This window comes from Colossoma macropomum, unplaced genomic scaffold, assembly GCF_904425465.1.
Source record: "Colossoma macropomum unplaced genomic scaffold, Colossoma_macropomum, whole genome shotgun sequence".
Classification (NCBI taxonomy): Eukaryota; Metazoa; Chordata; class Actinopteri; order Characiformes; family Serrasalmidae; genus Colossoma; species Colossoma macropomum.
Window position 1 is genome coordinate 21,970,527 of NW_023494794.1, and position 21,454 is coordinate 21,991,980.

The following is a 21,454-nucleotide window of genomic DNA, read 5'->3' on the forward strand; positions in this document are numbered from 1 at the left end:
TGGGCCTCCATTTACTGAATGTATTGATACTATTGTTATTTCCTAAATTTTATCCCATTTTCCCACTAATATAGTTGAAAATTTCCACTTACTCACTAGGTCTCCCTCTATCACATGATGCTACCAAGCTGGGAGGATGAAGGTTAGTACATTCCTTTGAGACGCATGATGTGCCATAACTTTTCAAACTGACGCTAAAACAAAATCCTTGGACAGCCCAAAATGCCTGGAAGAGAAAACTTACTGCCAATTACTGCCAACAAACAGATAGCAGTGTTGGCTAGTATTGCACTGAGCATCAGGACGAGAGGGAGAACCATTCTGCCCACCCAGAGAGAGCGAAGACCATCATGCTCTTACGGACACTGCGCCACAGGCCGCTGCTGGGATCGAACTCGATGACAGGGCCGATGCTTTGACGGCTGCACCACTCAGGAGCCCACAATACGATTTTAAACCCAAAATATTGCGAAATTACGCTGCATCAATGTTTTTCCCACCTCTACCATTCACCTCTGCTCAGACACCATTCTGGATATCTTAAGAGTTAACTGCACAGCCGTGCTGACTCCAGCATAATCCTGAGAGTAATTTCTATTCAGAGTGCTCGGGGATCCTGAGGGGCCGTCAGATCCAGGCCTTTGGTCTGTTCTACCTGTGCTAATATCACATCTCCTGTCAGGACGCCGTGCTAGCTCCGAAAATGTCATCCTGAAGGTCACCCGTGCACACAGGTGAAGTTCAGATGAAAGAATGGCTTCAAAGGGCGCCGGGGGAGTCTCCCTCTTTCTCTGATCTAAAACCGTCTCCAGGCTGCGGGCCACTGAGGAAACCACCGGAATGCCAGAGCTGAGGTGAACACTGGAAAAACGTCAAAGGGCTCTCGTTTACCTGTGGAGTCTCCCTCCTCCTGTCTTTCTCCCCGAACATGCCCGAGCCGTAATTTCAGTCTCCATTTCCCTGAGGGCAGAGTTTCAGTTATGAATTTCCTTCACAGCTCTGCTAGGCCAAAACATGTGCACCCTGCTCGAGCCCAGGTGGCCATTACTGTAATAGCATCACATGGAATTTGTGGCACTTCTCGTGTAAGTGCTCAGCTTGAGGCCACATAAATCTCATGCAGGGCTCCTGTACTTTGTACGGTACTCTACTGTAGCTGTGAGGAACGTATCAGTGAAAAGCTGTTTTATCTGATAGACTGAGCAGTTCTATATCACACTCAGATTTGGTAAAAGTAAAAGCAATTTGAAATACAGGTATGCTGTGAAGACACAGTACTTGAACTCTTAGATGTCTAGATATCTAGATATATTATAATTAAATTATAATAAATTAAATTAAAATAATTAGATAGTATTCACATTTTTTACCTTCTATGTTGACAGGTTCGAGTCTACTGTCTTGACTTTTTCCACTAGTTTTTACATCAAAAAAAAGACAAACAAAACAAAACAAAACTGGATTTACAATACGATTGTAGATGGACAACGTCAAACTGATCTGTTTTTGGAAGTTCTGTCACCAACAGCAGCTGCATGCCACAGCAGTCAATGGAACGTTCCACCAAGAGGTAAATCTAAGAGTTAAAATTGCCATCAGCCACAATGGTGGAACAAACTAGATGATTTTTCTGGATACACGAAATGAAGCTGTAGTCCAGTGAACGCAGGCTAGCTGTAACCTAAGTGTTTACTGAGCCCAGGTTCATTACTAAATCAAACTGGGTTGCACCACACAAAGTACTTTTAATGAGCTTAGAAGTTACAACAGCAATAAGCCATGAGAGGCTGTGCGTTACTCCGATTCACGAGAAGCGTGTTCTAAAACATCGCAGTAACGCACGGCCTCAAGTGGCTTACTGCTCTTATAAAATGGCGGCCAACATAAAATATGCTAAAATACACAACTGTTGTTTTGCATTCTTTTACAAAAATACATAAATTAAATTTAGAAAGACATCCATGATATACATATTTTAGACAGTCCCTCAATAACTAAAGCATCTATGTTACCAAAACATTATGTTTAGTGCGCTTAACGACAGACACATTTGAAATATATTTGGTCGTAGTTTGTCCTCTGTCTTCTCATAAGTGAGAAATGCTAGATTTAAGCATTTGTGGGCATTTATTTCATGAGAAATCCAAAACAGAACGCAGAATATAAAATCAACTTCACTGTGCTCTCCCAGATAGAGCCATGAAACTTACAATATCAGGTTCAGCTCAGCTTCTTCAATACTTCCATACTTGCCAGATTAACTTGAACGTCATCTTCTTCCGACCATTCCGTAAAGCATCTTGTTGTATTCTGTTTATAGCTAATTTCAGCTTTTTCAGTCATTCTGCCGTCATCACTGATGACTGAAAAGCTTACTTTCAATGACAGATTCAGAATTTAGTGTAGGCTTGCAGTCACAGTCTTTCTCAGATAAATCGAATATTATCTTATAGAAATGATCTAATATGTTAATCTTCTGTTTTTGTATGTGGTAAAAAGTAGAAACGTACTAAAAATTAGATATACAGCAGTTGTTGCTCAGGGAATGATACAGATGTTGTGAAAAAACATGCTGTATGTCTATAACACTTCTTAATCAGACTGTACCATCAGGACTGGTAAAAATAAATATAATTAATTTCGAATTCCAGCATGACATGCTACTTCTGGGTCAATCAACCAACCACTGAGTCGGCTGGTCAGACAGAATTGTACTGTGATGTCTGGTGCTCGCATAATAACTCGGGGTTGTATGCGTCATGACACGTTGTTCATTTATGGACAAGAATGCATGAGAAATTCCAAATAACTGTGTGACTTCAAAGCCAGTGAATGGCAGCTGCTGAAGAAAACACATTGCAAATTCATTAACAGGGATATGGAGGACAGCTCCTATAGGACTGAGATTTTGCATTTTCTACTCTACTAGTGTGAAGTGGTTCAAAAATAGGAAAAACGTCAATCAAAAAGGAAGCTCTTCCACATATCACAACCATGACACATACCAAAAGCATTTGGGCAGTGATTCAAGACCCCTGTCCTGGATATTTTGGTGTTTTAACTGCTTGAACAAACCTGATCCACCGAATCAGGTAATTAGAAAGCCCTACCTGAGCTGAAGTGGATGTGTTGTTAAAATCGCTGCGCTTACCACTGTGGCTTGCGGGACACTGCTCTATTGAAAAGAATGGATTATTCGGGTTGCCGCCATCCGTCTACCGCCAACATATAAGACGTAGTATAAAAAGAACACGTTTGTTGGCGGAGCATGGACAGGCCAAATGCTCGGCAATGGCTCTAACTGGCACTTATATAAGTAGTGACTTCTGTAGTTTTCTTTTTGGCTGAATGCTTTTTATACCTCAAAACCAGGCTTACAACGCAAACTCGAGTAGTTACATTTACAGCTCTTTTATGTGTGCACAATAAACGGAACATGGAGCTCTTGAGCAATTACAGACACCTGTTACTCATTTTTCCCAACATTTTAACTGTATAAAAAAGGGTTTCTCAACCACTGGGCCACAGATCACAAGTGGGCCGCAAAGCACCCTTTGATGGTCCTCAAGCCAGTACCGGATGCACAGGAGGAGGCAGTGGTCTGTAATGGATCAGTGATGGTACTTGTCATAAAAATCTGTAAAAATGAACTGACTTAACATTAAAAAAAGACATTTTTTTTAACAGTAAACAATATTTTTTTGCAATACTGCAACAATAAACAGTAGTGCAACAATGCTGTAGACTCACAACTGTTGTTTTTGCATTCTGTTATGGATGTGTTAGCCCAGGAAAAACACTCTACAACAGGCCTGATAAAGAAACACACGAGCATCTGGACAGACAGAACATAACGGTTCTAGCCTCATAAAAGCCATACTAAACCTTATAAGCCTTTTTCTTTTGCTCTGCAGACTCTGTTCTAACCTCAGCTGGGAGCTATATTTCCGTGAGTTCTCATGAGCTACAGTGACACTAGACCTTCAAAAATTGAAGACCATAATTGCTAAAGCTCTTCAGATTGACACTAATGCTCCTCTTATTAGTGTCAGCGGCCGACTGAATCCACGGACTGGTGAAGGATGGTGAGATTCGGGATGCTTTGTATCAGGCTACAAAGGCTCGTTGCTAATAGTAAGCTGCGTCAGAGAGGATCTGTCCTGGCATAACTAACTATATTAATACATGTTCGTGTTGGACCTATTGCGAGGTTGATTTTTGGCGATGCCACAGCCATCCGCGGGTGAGAGTTCTCTCTAGGTGAGGAGGATAGTCCTCCCTCTCCTCCAACACTCAATGAGATGCTGGCCAACACACGTGTCTGTTAACTGGCCTAAGAAAACTTCCTGTTAGTGTTCTCCAAGCATGTTGTGCTGTAAAATGACTGTTAGGCCTAGTTCGAAAAGATGTGGTGGAGCTTGTGTTAGCCCTCACTCTTCCAGCTTGGAAGCAGGTCGGAATTGGCCACGGCAAAATTGGGGGTTGGGTGTGAGGTGGATGGAATAATTCTTTATGTAAACAGATAAATAAATAAATAAATGGATGGATGGATGGATGGGTGGATGGATGGATGGATGGATGGATGAATGGGTGGATGGGTGGATGGATGGATGGGTGGATGGATGGATGGATGGATGGATGGATGGATGGGTGGATGGATGGATGGATGGATGGATGGTTTCACTCCAAGGTGCATTGAAGACCATTTTTAAAAATGTTCTTTTTTTCATGAATTCTAATGTTGGTAGTCGGCTTTAAACATAAATATTATGATCTCTATCTGCGATTAATACCTTTTTTAGAGAAATAAAAATGTGTTTTCCATTATATGTCAGCTGTTATTCTTTTCAAAAATGTATTCAAAATGATTACCAATGGAAATATAGAATTTTGTAATGAAAGTCTCATTTATTCTATATCAATGATTCTCATTCTTAATAAATAATGCTATGCTGTTCTGTGCCTCAATCCACCGCTAGCAGCAAAAACTAACATAAACCGAAAGATCACCCAATAACTGGAAACTAAGAAAAGCCATGAGTTTGAGCAAAATAGATTGGAACAAGAAAAAACTGCCTCAAAAAAGGTTTCTGCAGCATAAAACAGATATCTTTTGCTTCCTTCTAAGCAAAACACTATTAAAACTGAGAAGTGCATATAATTATTATCTATAACTGCTGATATTGAATGATGTGGATAAACATATTGTGATATGGTTTTTGGCCATACTGCCCGGCACCACTGTGCACTCTTGCTGTACCTTCATGGCCATGAGCTCCTGCATTAGAACAGCATTCTCCAGGTCCAGCCTCTGCGAATCTCCGCGGGGCTTCACGTCGTAACTCAACGGGTCGATGTGTACACTCTCCAGCTCCAGCATGGTCAGCTTTACTGCCGCCCGTTCATTCTTCAGCTGCTGGACGTAGTCCTTCAGCCGCTGCTCGTCCTCTTTGGAGAAGTCCGTGTCGCAGCTGCTAGCCGTGGAGCTGGTGGTGCTGTGGTGGAGGAAGGAGAAGAGGTCAGTAATTTGCAATAACCAGTTGACCTATCCATATTCACCCACAAATGTGTTTTTTGTAGCAAGGCTGGAGAAGCTTCAAAGAAACATTCCCATAAAAAAAAAAAAAAATTAACGTAATGAAAAACTGTACCACAAAAATACCTCTATTTTCAGAGTTTTATTTGTTTCAAATTATATTTATTTTGTATGCAATGATATAAACATCCAGTTTATTTCACTGCGCTTCGGTCGACGGCAAAAGTTGGGAAAACTGCTCTGGACAAAATCGTTGCGCTTACCACTGTGGCTTGCGGGACACTGCTCTATTGAAAAGAATGGATTATTCGGGTTGCCGCCATCCGTCTACCGCCAACATATAAGACGTAGTATAAAAAGAACACGTTTGCTGGCGGAGCATGGACAGGCCAAATGCTCAGCAATGGCTCTAACTGGCATTTATATAAGTAGTGACTTCTGTAGTTTTCTTTTTGGCTGAATGCTTTTTATACCTCAAAACCAGGCTTACAACGCAAACTCGAGTAGTTACATTTACAGCTCTTTTATGTGTGCACAATAAACGGAACATGGAGCTCTTGAGCAATTACAGACACCTGTTACTCATTTGTCCCAACATTTTAACTGTATAAAATAGGGTTTCTCAACCACTGGGCCACAGATCACAAGTGGGCCGCAAAGCACCCTTTGATGGTCCTCAGGCCAGTACTAGAAGCACAGGAGGAGGCAGTGGTCTGTAATGGATCAGTGATGGTACTTGTTATCATAAAAATCTGTAAAAATGAACTGACTTAACATTAAAAAAGACACTTTTTTAACAGTAAACAATATTTCAATACTTCAACAATAAACAGTAGTGCAACAATGCTGTAGACTCACAAGTGACCTTTGCTACCATTCTCCCTGATTCCTGCTATAAAATAAGCTTATGTTAGCCCAGGGGTCGGCAACCCAAATGGTAAGAAGAGCCATTTGGTCCTTTCAACAAAAATCAAACCACTTAAGGAGCCAGAGTATTTTATGTCCATTTTATTGAACGTTTTACCATCTTGCCTGTAAATGTGTCTCCGTATGTGCTAATGTCCTAGTCTAGTATAGGCTAAAAAATATAACAAACGAAAACACAGACTTACTTTGCTCTGCTTTAAACTTTAGCTCAGCTATAGCCACTTTTCTGGCATCTCTGGCAGGAAACTCTTTCGCAAAAGTAGAATAGTTTTTTGTAAAAAGTCTCTCAACATTTGACTTTTTACTAGGCTGAAGTCAGCTTTTCATTCGCCAGCTTCTTGTTCTAATTCTCCTGTTTCACCTTAAATGGTGCATGAGGCCAGAATGTAACTGCTGCACCATTTAAGATAAAATTAGAACAAGAAGCTGGTGAATGAGAAGCTGACTTCAGCTTTGCGACGTTTTAGTATCTGACTGTCTCTTCACAGATTAAGTGTATCAGGAAACCAGCTGGAGTGCTTTCAAATGCAAATAAGTCCACTCGTCTCCAAATTATCGATGTTCGTCTTAAATCTCTCTCTTTGTCTTTTTGTTAGCTACTGGCTAGGCGAGATTGCTGTCTCCGTTGCTTTGTGACCAGCAGTCTGTGTGCCAGTCTTCAGGGTTAAAGGGTGAATTAGCAGTTCTACATTAACTCCAGCGTTTAAGACCATTTATTGTTAAACTGTGTTGAACGATCAGTACAGATTTATTTTACTGCAAAGGAGGATTATTTTACGTTTACCAAAAATCTAGTTTTGCTGTGGAGCTGCAACAGGGTAGTAATACCCTGTGTTAGCCTAATCTGTTGACATTTAATGTTCAATGATACATGTCAAATATTTTGGGGTAGGCACTCAAACACAGCTGTGTGTTGTTGCTTTCTAGTGATAAATTGGTGGGCATTGAGGTGGAAAAGGTATAAACCCTAGCATAACCCCCATTACATGGACATATAAGCTCAAATTTAGCACTTTAGTTCATCTGAAATATAAGTTTCATGAACATACAATATTTTTTATTTCTATTTTACACACACACCTCAACTCTCACACTAGTATGTGAAGCACATAAACCTGTTTACATACCTGTTCACTTAAAGATGCATCTCACACAATTCACATACACACACACAAACACACACACACACAAACACACGGACACATTACAGTCCCCACACAGCACCATGTGGAGAGCTGAAGCATGAAAAATTGCCCTAAATAACTCTCTCCTCCTCCCTCCTAACGATCTCTCTAATTACAGTGACAATTCCCATTATCTTCCTCTTCGAATAAACCAGTCCTGTCACATGACTGAGGTTCCTTCAGGTCAGTCACTCGGGACAGGACAGCAGTATTTTGTAGTGACAGTGAAAAATATATGGTCAGAGTAGAACATAGGACAGCATTCTACTACACAGCACTTCCGTTCTCCTCTTTAGTTTTGCCTTGAAGGGCCTATATAATGCTTTTAAATCAAAAAAGTTTATTATATCAAAACACAGTATGAAAACGTTCACTCCCCAGTGCATATAATCTGTATGGAAACTAAGCTGTAAAACCATTTTAGACCCACCCATTCAAGCTGAAGCTATAAAGAGTGTTGCAGACTGCTTTTTAAATAAGGCCCAATACATGGCAGCCATTTGGACAAGAGGCAATTTACATTTATCAGTCTTAAAGGTACAATAACATCCTGTTTCATTCTAAGGGATAAAGAGAGGCTGGAAAACGTATTCAAATTTAACATTCTTATCGCTGCTGTCGGAAGAAAACCTCGTATCTCCATTTTTGTTTTTCAGTTTTTGACATAATCTGAAAATGCCTGTTGCCCTTTACATTGTGTGTAAATTTCATGAAGAATGGACCAAAAAAAACGGCCCAAAATGACTTACGACTTACATTAAAAGTAAGTATGTTTTTTCCTTCTCCTGTAAAGTTCCCATTTTGGATATACGGTGTTCGTTGTATCAACCTTCTGAAGAAAAGTGAAATGTGGAGCCTCTGACATTTTGGCATATTTCCCTTCAGCAGAAAATGTAATGCAACAGTTTCCCAAACAAATAACCACGCCCACTCACCCACCCTTCCTACTTTGGCCATCGCACTGCCATTTCGGATACTGAGGTCAGAACACGACAGTGAGTGCGTTTACATGCACTTAATAATCCAACAACTGTAGAAAATGTGTTACTAAGCTCTTACCACGCCCCTTCTACCGAGACAGCCAATGAGAGCAGTAGTCATTAGCATACAAAATCAACACCTAGAAAATGACCTTTTCTGCACAGAGGAGTTAAAAATGGACTAAAACACATCATTCAAAGCCTGAATTAAGGTGTTTTTTTACTCTGGAAACTGTGTTAATAAATGGATCAGATTTTTAAACGCCTCAGGGTCACTGCTGGACTGAGAATAGCCTCCAACCAAAAATATCCATCCAACCGCGTCTTGTGACCACTGATGAAGGACTAGAGGATGTCCAACACAAATTGTGCTGCAACAGATGAGCTGTCGTCTCTGACTTTACATCTACAAGGTGAAGCAACAAGGTAGGAGTGTCTAATAGAGTGGACAATGAGTGGACACTCCAGCAGCACTGCTGCGTCTGATCCACTCGTACCAGCACAACACACACTAACACACCACTAGCATGTCAGTGTCACTACCGCGCTGAGAATGATCCACCACCCAAATAACACCTGCTCGGTGGTGGTCCTATGGGGGTCCTGACTACTGAAGAACAGAGTGAAACAAAGCATGCAGAGAAACAGATGGACTATAATTCGTAATTATAGAACTACAAAGTGCTTCTATATAGTAAGTGGAGCTGATTCAAATGGACAATGAGTGTAGAAACAAGGAGGTGTACTTAATGAAGTGGCCGATCGATGTATGTCATCGGTCTGACTTACTGCATTTGGGGTTAAGAGGAAAACTGTATAATTTTGATGTATCTGATTCTGTACTCTGTGCAAACTGCCATTCCCTGCTACCTTTTTATATTAACAAATATATGCTAATCATGTAGCCTGTTGTATAAATTAAAGCTCATCAAAACAAACTGAGGTTAATAGAGAGTCAGTGAGGTGCTCAGCAATGTTGGCACTATAGAGTGGTCCGGGCAGGAGGAAAAGAGGCAAAAATCAATGGACTGTTACAGGATCGTCCTATCCTGAGTCTGAAAACTGATCTGGCTGATGCAGGACGCTCGGTCTGGACACCAGAGCAGAAAGTAAACTAACTCTGCATTCACTGAATTGATAGCAGCTCAGTTTGACTGCAGTGTGACTTAGATTAGTGCTGGCAAAGAGGAAAATGCTGAAATTCTTTGTGTATTCATTTGATCTTTAAACAGATTATGCACAGTGAATGCAGCGCTAAATAATTAATCATTTCTGACAAATATTTGTCTGTAGACTGGAACGCTAAAATATTCATAATGTTCTTGGTGAATAAAGGAAACTGGACTCAAGTGAAGTTATGCATCATGTGGGAGAACATGCATCTTTTATCTGGGTGGATAATAATAGACTACCGCTCATTGGCTGTCTCATTACAGAGTAGGGGGTGGAGTACGACGCGTGGCTTTGTGTGGTGGTGGAAATACGAATGCTAGCATACATGCTTGACTTTTTAATCCTGTTCATGCTAAAAGGCCAGATACAGTCACAAACTCATGAGCGTGTTAGCCAAGCAAGCCTGTACAGCGGTGTTTAATAAACAGGTAACTTGCTGTGCCCTGCTAAGATAATGCTAATTACCATTAGCTTCATAATTTCAGAGATTTTAGGGATTTGCCTTTGCCTGCTGAATATTTAGCAACATTTCATAGCAGCTCTATACAGCAGACACAAATATTTTAAGCTCCTAACATATTTAAGTGACGTATTCTTTACTTTGGATGTTACAGTTAATTGTTGACTCCTTCAGTTAAGATTTAAACTCAACGCCAGTCTCTGAGTACTACTGGAGCCAGTCCCATTAGCTAACTCGCTCGGCTGAGCACAGAATATGGTCCAATTCACCCACAGAACACCTGTTAACACTAAAGAAAAAAAATAACGTGGCTGTTTTACACGGTCCTGTCCATCAGAGGCGCCCATCCGTGAAGCAGCAGGTGTAATGGTAAAGGTATGAAGGCTGGGTGAGTGGGCATGTTTGTTTGAGTGGTGTATATATTCACACCGAAACACCAAAACATTTTACCACTCACAGATGACTGATCATCTTGTAAAAACAACACGTGAGGGTCTGGGATATAATAAGATGGTGAGTGAACTGTCGGTTCTCGTAGTTGATGTCTTGGATGCGGGAGAAAAACCTGCAGGCGGGCGCAAAAACCTGACTGACTTTGACAAGAGACAAATCTTTAAGTCCAGAAACCTGGGTCGGACCAAAGCTTTTGGGGTGCTCCTGGTCAGCAGTGGTGAGTACCTACCAACTGGGGTCCAAGGAGGGACAAACCATGAACCGGTGACTGGTATTGGGCCTCCCGAGGCTTATCAACGAGAGCAATGAAGACAATCCCATCTGGTCTGAACTGACAGAAAAGCTAAGTCACAGAAGTTCGATGGTTAACGGAGGAATGGGTCACAACACCCAGCGCGTCTCACCCTGCTTTGTATGGGGCTGCATAGCTGTAGACCAGTCAGAGCACCCATACTAACCCCTGTCTACCAGCAATAGTGCCTACAATGGGCATGCAAGCGTAACAGGACCTCAGAGCAATGGAAGAAGGTTGCCTGGTCCGATGAGTGCTGTTTCCTTTTTTAACATCTTGTTAATGGCCGGCTATCTGTGCACCGTTTACCTGGGGAAGCAATGACACTAGGATGCACTGTGTGAAGAAGACAAGCCAGTGGAGGGAGCATGATGCTTTGGGCAATGTTCTGCCAGGAAACCCTGAGCCCAGGTGCTCATGTGGACGTATATTTGACACGTGGCACTTCGATAAACATTGTTACAGACTAGGCTTATCCCTTAACGGCAATGGCATTCCTCGAATGGCAGCGGCCTTTTTCAGCTCTGCCACACTGCACACAATTTTCAGGAATGGTTTGAGGAACGTCATAAAGGATTCAAGGTGTTGCCCTGACCTTCAAGTTTTCCAGATCTTAATCCGATCAAGCATCTGCAGGATGTGCTAGAACAAAATTTCAGATCAGCAGCAGCTCAACTTCGCAACTTACAGGACTCAAAGGATCCGCTGCTAACATACTGGTGCCAGATACCACAGGGCACCTTCAGAGAACTTGTCCATGCCTTGGAGGGTCAGAGCTGTATGCAGAGGACCAACAGCATATTAGGTAGGTGGTCATAATGTTTTGGCTCATCAGCACACACACACACACAAACACACACACACACACACACACACACACAAACACACACACACACACACACACACACACACACACACACACACACAAACACACACACACACACACGTTAGGAATTTAAGACAGTTTCTGCTTTTTTGATATTTAACAACTGAGAATTAAAAATAATTTTTGACCATTTTTTTGCGTTGATTACAATAATCTCACATTGGTAAGGTCCTGGTATAAAATGCAGGAGATTTAGAGATGAGATTCTCTGCTATTCACCCAGGACTGGATAAATGAGCTCAGATACAACTGAGACTCTGAAATAGACCATGCTGCAATTTACCTCGCCTCTACAGACACAATAACAGGAGATATTTCTGAGCTAAGTGCTGCGCTGTGTTCCCAATATGAGCTTTAACCAACAAACTGTCTGTAGTAAGAGCAGCCTAGTTTGTCTTGTCCAATTTCACCATCATTGACCACTGACCGGCACCGTTTTTGCTGACCAATCTGCTAGCTCTGTGGGCTGTCATGGAACTGATATACTCAACACACAACTCGTTTTCATTCAGCCGTCTTCATTAGCATTGCATTAGCAATGCTAAATTACCTTTGAGCTGCTAATTAGCATGCCAATGCTACCATTCACAAAGCTAAATCATGTTAGCATTCATCCGGTTAATAGCGCTGTGAGCTCAAAGAGCTGCAGGAGTTTCAGGTGCTGTGTGGGGATTAAAGGACGAACTGTCTCATTATACAGAGGAAACAACCAGCGAGGACCAGAACTGAAGTCAAAGTGAATGTGTTGCTAGAGGTAATGAGTGAACTGTTAGTGATTCACACTGAGATCCTTAATTAGGGCTGGACAAAACGATGTTGTAACAGGTTAGAAGCAATGACAATCTCTCATGTTGGGAAAAACTGAACAACTACATAGGCCAATTTTATTTTAAACAGCTTCCCAATCAATATTAAACAACATTTACATTTACTATTGTAATATATTTTGAGTTTTATTGTTATTTACCAAAGATGATTAAAACAATGAACAAGCTATGAGGCTGAAGTAGAGCCAATTTCCTACTGTCTCTGCTGTTAGTTTTCAGAACATGCTCTCAATAAATTTCTAAGCAGTTTTTATACAACTTAAGTGTTCAGATGAGCTGCAAGTTTATGAAAATATATTTCTTCTTGATTTCCCACAGCTATCAGAGCTCATGGGTCTAGCTTGTAACTCACTAAACAACTGACTGACTAAATGACTGACTAAGTGACTAACTTACTAAATGACTAACTGATCGACTAATTAATGAACTCATAAACTGACCAAATAACTGAGCAACTAACTGAGCAACCACCTGACTGACTTATGGACTGACTAACAAACCTACTGACTAACTAACTGAATCACTAACTAATGGACTCACAAACAGACTAAATGACTGATCAACTAATTGACTAATCGATTAATTGAGTAACTGATTAACTTGACTAAATGACTAACTAAAGAAATCACTAAATGATTAAGTAACTATCTAACAGATGACTGACTAACTAACTGATTCACTAACTAATGGACTCACAAACTGACTAAATGACTGATCAACTAATTGACTAATCGATAATTACTGTAACTGATTAACTGGACTAAATTACTAATTGAGGAATTGACTGAATTATTAAGTAAGTAACTAACAGATGACTGACTAGCAAACTTACTGATTGATTCACTAATGGTCTCACAAACTGACTAAAAGAGGGACCAACTAATTGACTAATTGAGTAACTGAGTAACTGACTAACTTGACTAAATGAATAAATAACAATCTAACTAACAGATGACTGACTGGCTGAAACTTACTGACTGACTAATGGACTGACTAAATGACTGACTGACATACAAACTTACTGACTGACTGACTGATTCACTAATGGACTCACAAACTGACTAAATGACTGACCAATTAATTGACTAATTGACTAACTGAGTAACTGATTAACTTGACTAAATGATCAATTAACTATCTAACTAACGGATGACTGACCGACTAACCAATTAACTAACTGTCTGATTGACTAACTCACTGACTAAACAATTAACTAACTGATGAACTAAATCATTAATTAAGTAACTGATTAACTCAAACATGTTTAGAAAGCTGGAGATTCTCCAAAAAGGGTGGACAACAATGAAATCCATAATTTTCATATTTTAACAAGAACATATTGTGATAATGATGTTTAGACCTTGCCTAGCCCTCCACTGTGTCTGGGGACTCTGGGCGCTCTGAATTCAGTTGTTTTTCTGAGGATGAGAGTTGCTCCAGGGCTGTGTGCTCGATGTTATTAATTACCAATTATCTGCCACTCTTCTCTTCTCTGATTAGCATTATGAGCATATGAATGCCATCTTGTCTCGGAAACAAAGAACACACAAAGACACACGCCCACACACAATTGAACACGTAGATAAATGAACTGTCAAGAAGCCTAACATTGCAGTTTCATTACATTGCTGCAGCTGTTCTGTGAATACAGGCCTAATACTGGCTTAAAAATAAAAAAATCTATCAACTGAATAACAACGTTCTCAGCATTTCATTACTTTCTTTCAAACGCTGATATCACCTGCTAACTTCTCCATGACCTCGACACTGATTGCAGCTTGCAGCTCGACTATGGCCATGACACATGACAGAATGCAGTGCACAATATTTCAACAACTGGACTGTTAATCCTATTTGCATGAGATTAAAATGGAAATGTAGCCTCAGACCTTCACACCAAGTATACTATGAACCCAAATGTTTGGGTTTTAAACACTTTCTGTAGCACTTCAGAAAGATGTGACAGTGTTCACTTGGGCTGTAACCACAACTGACAACAAATAAACCCAATAGTCATGTTTTTATTTTTAAAAATATGTATTTTCTTCATTAAAGGAACCATATCTTGTACACACTTGTTCCTGTATGTTACTGTTGCCCCAAAGATACAGTTATAACTTGTGTGGGTTTATGTACCAAATTGGCTGTCCTGTATTGTGCCTTATTCTAATAGCACTAATGCTAATACACTCCTTATAACTTCAATATGAATGGGCGGAGCTAAACTGCTATAGGCTGAATTGGACATGCAGTTGTTGATTTTCCAGGTAAAAATAAATTAACACATCATCTACAGGAAACATTATTATTATTATTATTATTGCCCATTCTAGTGCTATTTATTTCTATGTATTGCTGTGTGTAGCATATTGGAAAAAAAATAAAACATAAATCATAAAATGTGCCACAATATTTACACAGGTATATTATGTTAAATTCAACAAATAATGACCGTGCATTAAAATGTGCACCAGTGCGATCTTAGCAGAGGATGTGTTAAATTATTATCATTTAGAAAATCAACAAAATGTTTAATTTAACCAGGGAAGCCCAAACTTTGACATACGACTGTATGCAAATGTATTGGTAATCATGACATCACACAAACAACAGTTTCAAAACTGTATTTTCCCAGCATAGTTTCCATATATTGAGGACTGATTGGTACGTTTTGAAACTATAACAATGTTTACATACTATTTCAAGCTCCTTATTCCAAAAAAGCAAGGGAGCTCTGGTTTTCATGATATGTGGCTTTAACATTGATACAATATAGACAACACACGACTGTCTGAAAATAAAGCGCTTTCTTACTGTCAATCTTTACCCAATTTCTAAAAATTGTGATGTATTTAAAAAGTATTAATAAAAAGTGTTTTAAGTCAAACAAAAACATTGGAAGTTCTTTTGCAGTACAAGATGAGTGGGTACTACAAAACCACAGATGTGCACACATGGGCGTACCTGGTGTGGCTGTTGGAGGACAGGCTCTCCCAGGGCTGGACGCTGCAGCCTGTGACGGAGAATGCGGCTCCACAGCTGCCGTCCAGTCTGCCTAGGAGGTCTTTAGCTGCGTTCTCTGCTGTCTTCCTGCTGTCATGAGCTCGCTTCAGGACCTGCGTGATGCTCTCCTCAGCACCCTGCTCTCCTATGAGACATAACAGTCACGGCCGAAGCTGTTAATACACAGTTGTGGACAGTTGTCCCTGTATTACCGTGCAGCTGTCCATCAGAGAACTACTGAGGCATTACATTATATTTAAGCCGGGGTTACACTACACAACTTTTACCCCAATTTTAGGCTCGATTCTCAGTCTGGCCGAGTCTGTTCTAGTTGGCTCTAGTCTGCAGATTTTTGGGTCAGTCAGAGTTGACAGTCAGAGAGAGAGTCAAGTCGTGTGTGAGGGGTGCAGACTCAGATATCTGGCCTCCCGATTGCGTTTCAGACCAGTCAGAGTTTATCAAACGTCTGATCTTTTTGACCCGACTCTGAGTGTAATCTAGTGTAAACTGATCAACGACTCAATCTTAGCAGATTCCTGCAACAGCCAATTACAACCGAGAGTGTGAAAGAAGAAAATACTGCAAGTAAACAAAGAGAAATGGCGAAAAGTCACTCATGTGTGGAGCGAAGCTTTTTAATGAGCCGAGTTTAAGGCACAAGCACAACTGAGTTTATGGACGTTTAAAACTCTAAATAATACCAAACCGATCACATTTTAAATCCATGAGCCACTTAAACTGTTTACCTGCTGCTTCTTTACTGTGTCAGTACAAACGGCAGAGAAAACCGCAGCAGCAGCAGCTGCTCCATGCATGTTTGTTTATTTGGGTCTTTCAGTAACGGGGGAACACGAGAGTTCAGTGAGTTCCGTTCGGTTCAGCAGCAGCTGAAAAGTTGAGTAGTGTGTGATCCCTAATCGTTTAGTTGGGTTAAGAAACATTGATGAGATATTTCTGTGTCAAATGAACATGTTGGAACGTCATCCACTGAGGAGAAAGGTCTACTGTAGAAGACAACAACTCCTCAACAGCATCCAGTGTTGCTCCTCAAGCCTCCAGCGCACAAACTTGTTTTTCTTTGGCTGTTTTTAAATACTAAAACATTTTTTCATAGTATTCCTCTGCGTGTTGCAGCATTTTTGGGCTACTGATTTTCTTAGCATCTTAACACCAACGCTAAAAAGTACGTCTACAGCCCTACAATACTTTTGACTAAAGTCTGTTTTCTTTTTTCCTTTCTTTTCTGTTTTTTTTTCCCCCTCTGTGGTTCATTCATTAACGCTTACGGATCCTCAAATAACACAATTAGCCAGTAAGAGCATCCTTAGTTTAGGCATGCAGTTTGCACAATGCTCATTAGTGGCGTAAGCTCTCCGTACATGTTAGCTACTAGAGAAGCCACCAAACAGATGTCTTGGCTTACTGCTTGATCTGGGTAAGACTTGGGTACACTTTACGACTTTTAAAGTCTGAACAGATTATAAAAAGACTGGGCATCTCACACCATCTGGCTTTTGCAGATTTTTTTGGGCGACGGAAATGTTAGGGATCACAAACTAACAGGTAAAGTAGTCAGCATAGACTAGCTATCACAGAAGTAACACTAGAGCTGAACGTGCTCCATCGAAGCTGAAAAATAAGACAGTCACATGTTACAGTCCTGTAAAAGAGAAAATCTGTGTTAGCCTGTATATCACGGCTGTCCAAAGAAACCAGCAACTCCAACTGTCCATCTCCTAAATGGCAACTTTACAGGAGAGTGCAAAAACGTTCTTTAATTTTAATGTATGTTAATGTAAAGAGATTTTATTCCAAGTAAGACTGGGGGCGTTCAAACTTTTGCTTACGACTATATGTATGTGTACTCACCCATAGTGCTGACTCCAGCAGCTCTAAACTGGCCGAGCACAAGACCCTGTTCACTCTCCGCCAGAGCCAACAGCAACTCATAGGCCTCAATACACTGCTCACTGCAACACAACACAGAGGGAGAACTTAATACACATTTACACTCAGTCATATACACACGCTTCTACACACACACACACACACACACATACACATGCATGCAAGGACACGGCACACACAGAAGGAATGTGCTGGCCAGGGCAGCTCCTTCAGTTCATACTGAGCGGCTGAGGAGGTGCTGATGTGTGTACAGCGGCCCACAGCAGGCCAAAACAAGCCCAAATCCGACAGGACAGGAAACCCCACTGAAATCAGGAAAGACTCTGGAGCTGCAGAACGCTATTGTTTGGTTAGCCGCGGACGACTTCTGAGTTAAAATAAACAGGGGGATTTATTCACTGAGCTGAGCAGGTCAATACAGTCCCAGTCAAAAGTTTGGATACTCCTGACTGAAAGCAGTAATGTGCAAAAATTTTCCCCAAGAAAATTCTATCTAAAAGGCTGGTAAATAAGCATTTGTGCGCATGGAAGAACAGTAACATTTGAATAAATACAAATTTGATATATTTATGTGCATGTTAACCATTTCCAAACCTCTTTTGTAAGAAGCCCAAGCGTCAGTGTCACATTATACATGGTTTGGCTACCCACTTGTTGATTAACTCAGATTAGTCACGCTTTTCAGATCAGTAATGAGTAAGCAATATTATAGTAATATTATTAATATATAAGGTAACATGCTATGTCTGTAAATCATACTGTGTCTGACCGTTTAAAGACATAATAGGTAAGAAACAAAGTAGAAATGAGCAAATTTGTATTTTACAACACTAATGCTACATCATTTTAGCAGAACTACTGCACTGTTTTGGGTTAATGACCCAAAAAATATAACATACTATAAGGATTTAAAAGAACTTACCAAATCCCTGGCTAATAATCAGCTCAAGAGATCATGTACTTTATACAATTAATTATGTATTTAAAGGAAGGAATTAAGCATTTCATCTTCGGATAGGTTTGCACTTGTTCCATTTTCCACACCTTCAAAGTTCAGTCTTGGACGTTGGTTACATTTTTTGATCTCTCACGATTCAAGTAATTTTAAACACGTCCAGTCCATTGTTTTGAACTACAGTTTTAAAACTTATTGGACAGTCTTACAACTAATCTTCTAAGAACTATCTCCTAAAATTGGATAGCTTGTACTTCATGGCTGTTTTGACTGAATGAAGAAATGAAGGGAAGTCTGAAACATTAGCACAGCACTGCAATTGTATAAGACTGATATGATGGTCAGTTGTCGAATGTGTTGTCGAAACTCAAAAGCAGAAACTCAAAAAGTTTTAAATAATATAAAACACCACAGCACTGGGAGCTTTGTAGCCTTCCTGTTGGTATGGTAATTAGTTTTTCTCTCATTTTTCATCAGTTCATTTCACCTAATTTTGCATTCTTATGCATCTTTTATTACTTTAACCTTGACGGTGTCCTGTGTTTAAGTTATCCAGTTCAGCATTGCTCCAATAAAGGTAGGTAGTGGTGGTGTAAATATATGAGACCAATAAAATCTTCAATACAATATAAAACAAGCAACTTCAAAGTAACATTTGTGCTTCATCAGCCAGATTTCTGCTGATACCAACAAAAACACAGAACCTTATTATCAGCCAATTTACAGGCCAACATATCCGATATCCAGGCCTTATTATAAACACAAAAGCACACTGACTATACTGTAGCAGTGCGGTGCAGAACCCTTTGGTTAATGGGAAATTTTATTAAATACATGTGTGGCTCATTTTAGACATTCCTGGAACACTGATCTGAGGTCAGATTACAGCTGTTTGTACTGATGTGGAGGATGATGGTGTGGGTGCTGAAAGCTGGTTTTAAATCAGTGATTTTTATTCAGCCTTGTATACTCAGGCCACAGAGTCAAGTCTAAACTGGCCAAGTCTGTGTCAAGCATGAGCCGGTGATTATACGGTACCCGCTGCCACGACACTGACACAAGCAATCAGTTCACCATGAACAGTGCCTCTCTTTCCTTTGCTCACTCAGTGTCTCTCTTTTCTGTTCTGTCCTTTTCACTCACACTTTCCTCTGTGTGGGAAACCCCCTGAAATGCTGACCACATTAACAACCCTGAAACTGCTGTTTATCTAAGCTTGGTGCATGTGTGTGTGTGTGTGTGTGTGTGTGTGTGTGTGTGTGTGTGTGTGAAGGGTTTTGTACATTTCAAGCAACGTTTTTACCAAAGCTGCAGGGTTCATCTTGTTCATTACTGAGTTTAAGGTTAGGTAAGGCTTATTGTACAGAGACCTACAAAAATTCATGATGAATGAAGCAACAGAAGAGTTCTAAAATCGCTTTAAGCGCATCAACTTACATTAACTTAATTTACATTAACTTGCATTAGAAGTTATGGTAACACTTTCTATGAATGTCACCTTTGTAAGCATCTATAAACACATTTATAACATGTTATAATGTATTCATAAGGCACGTTTATTATACATTATGAGTTGTTAATATAATCCATTATAAATAGTGTTAATAACATGTTATAATGTCAGTGCCAAAGAAGTCAGTCCCAGCTTGGAGAGTGTAAAGTAAAGACAAATACCAAGCTAACGGTGGTGTACATTACCTTTCCCACATTGGGTAAAACACTGATGGCAGCTCTAGTTTAAACTCTGACATTTGAAGCCTGTAATGTGCTTTATTGTGAATGTTTTAGTGTTTCAGTAAATCCTTCAGTAAATACTTCAACTTGAAGCCTCACTCTTAACACTGGAGGAGGCTTTAGTACAGTACGCTTCACTTTACTTAGAGCGGACAAATACAACTTATGAGCTCTTATAATTTGTTAACAATTCATAATGCATAATAAACATGGCTATAAAGTATAGTGCATTTTTATAAATATTTATAGCTATGTTTATAATGTCTTATAAATGTATTATAAAATGTTATGAATGTGTTTATAGATGCTTACAAAGGTGACATTCATAGAAAGTGTTACTGAAGTTATTAGGTTTTTCCTCTCCAGTAAAGCTACAATTGTGGAGGTACAAGGTTTTGTTCAGACAGTGATGATCTATACAAAACATAAGGGACATATGGCATGTAAGGATATTTACGAATACACACACACACACACACACACACACACACACACACACACTATTCACTCTTAAGTTTGTTTTCCATTTAAAAGTAGTGCATTTTGTTATAAAGAACAAAATAAACATTACCAGAATGTATTTATTACTTTATATAACATTATTTTCATCATGTGAACACGAACCTCTACCTGAAAATCACATGATTTCCACACAGAGTAAACACAGCTCCTACTTTTCATCACCACGGTCCAGTGAGAACAACAGTCGCTACATGTTCCAACCAGTGAGTGTACATATCATATATACAGTCAATGGTTCAACTCTCCTTCATACAGCTTGTGAATTCTTGTTACAGTGGAGGGGAAACTGGAGCTTTCCACTGTGCTGCTGCTTTTGTTTGTTTGGTGCTCACTGATTTATCCACAGGTCTCTTGCTAGCTCTGTCCAGCGTAGACTGCTGAAGGTTTTCTTTAAATGCCATTCAAAAGCAATATTTGAATGAGAGAGCTACAATCGCGGATCCTATCACAGCAACATACAGTGTGCTGCAGCTGGGCTTCAGTCTGCACTACGGATGGTCTGAAGGCTTCAAAATAGGAGAACGCAATAACAGTACTAAACAGTACTAAAATCATACTCATCGTTACTTATCATATTAATGTATTATTAACACGTTAACTTTGATAGCTCGAAA

General features: G+C 40.0%; 1 protein-coding gene across 2 annotated transcripts in view; it reads right to left on the reverse strand.

The window, feature by feature from the left end:
- mcc (MCC regulator of WNT signaling pathway) overlaps window positions 1-21,454 on the reverse strand; it is a 168,001-nt gene that overhangs the window by 18,985 nt on the left and 127,562 nt on the right. For both annotated transcript variants that reach the window (XM_036580590.1, XM_036580591.1), the window contains 3 exons: window positions 17,591-17,691; window positions 15,683-15,866; window positions 5,261-5,495 (listed from right to left, as the gene is read on the reverse strand). In XM_036580590.1, the coding sequence (XP_036436483.1) occupies window positions 5,261-5,495; window positions 15,683-15,866; window positions 17,591-17,691 (520 nt within the window). The remainder of the gene's footprint in view (window positions 1-5,260; window positions 5,496-15,682; window positions 15,867-17,590; window positions 17,692-21,454) is intronic.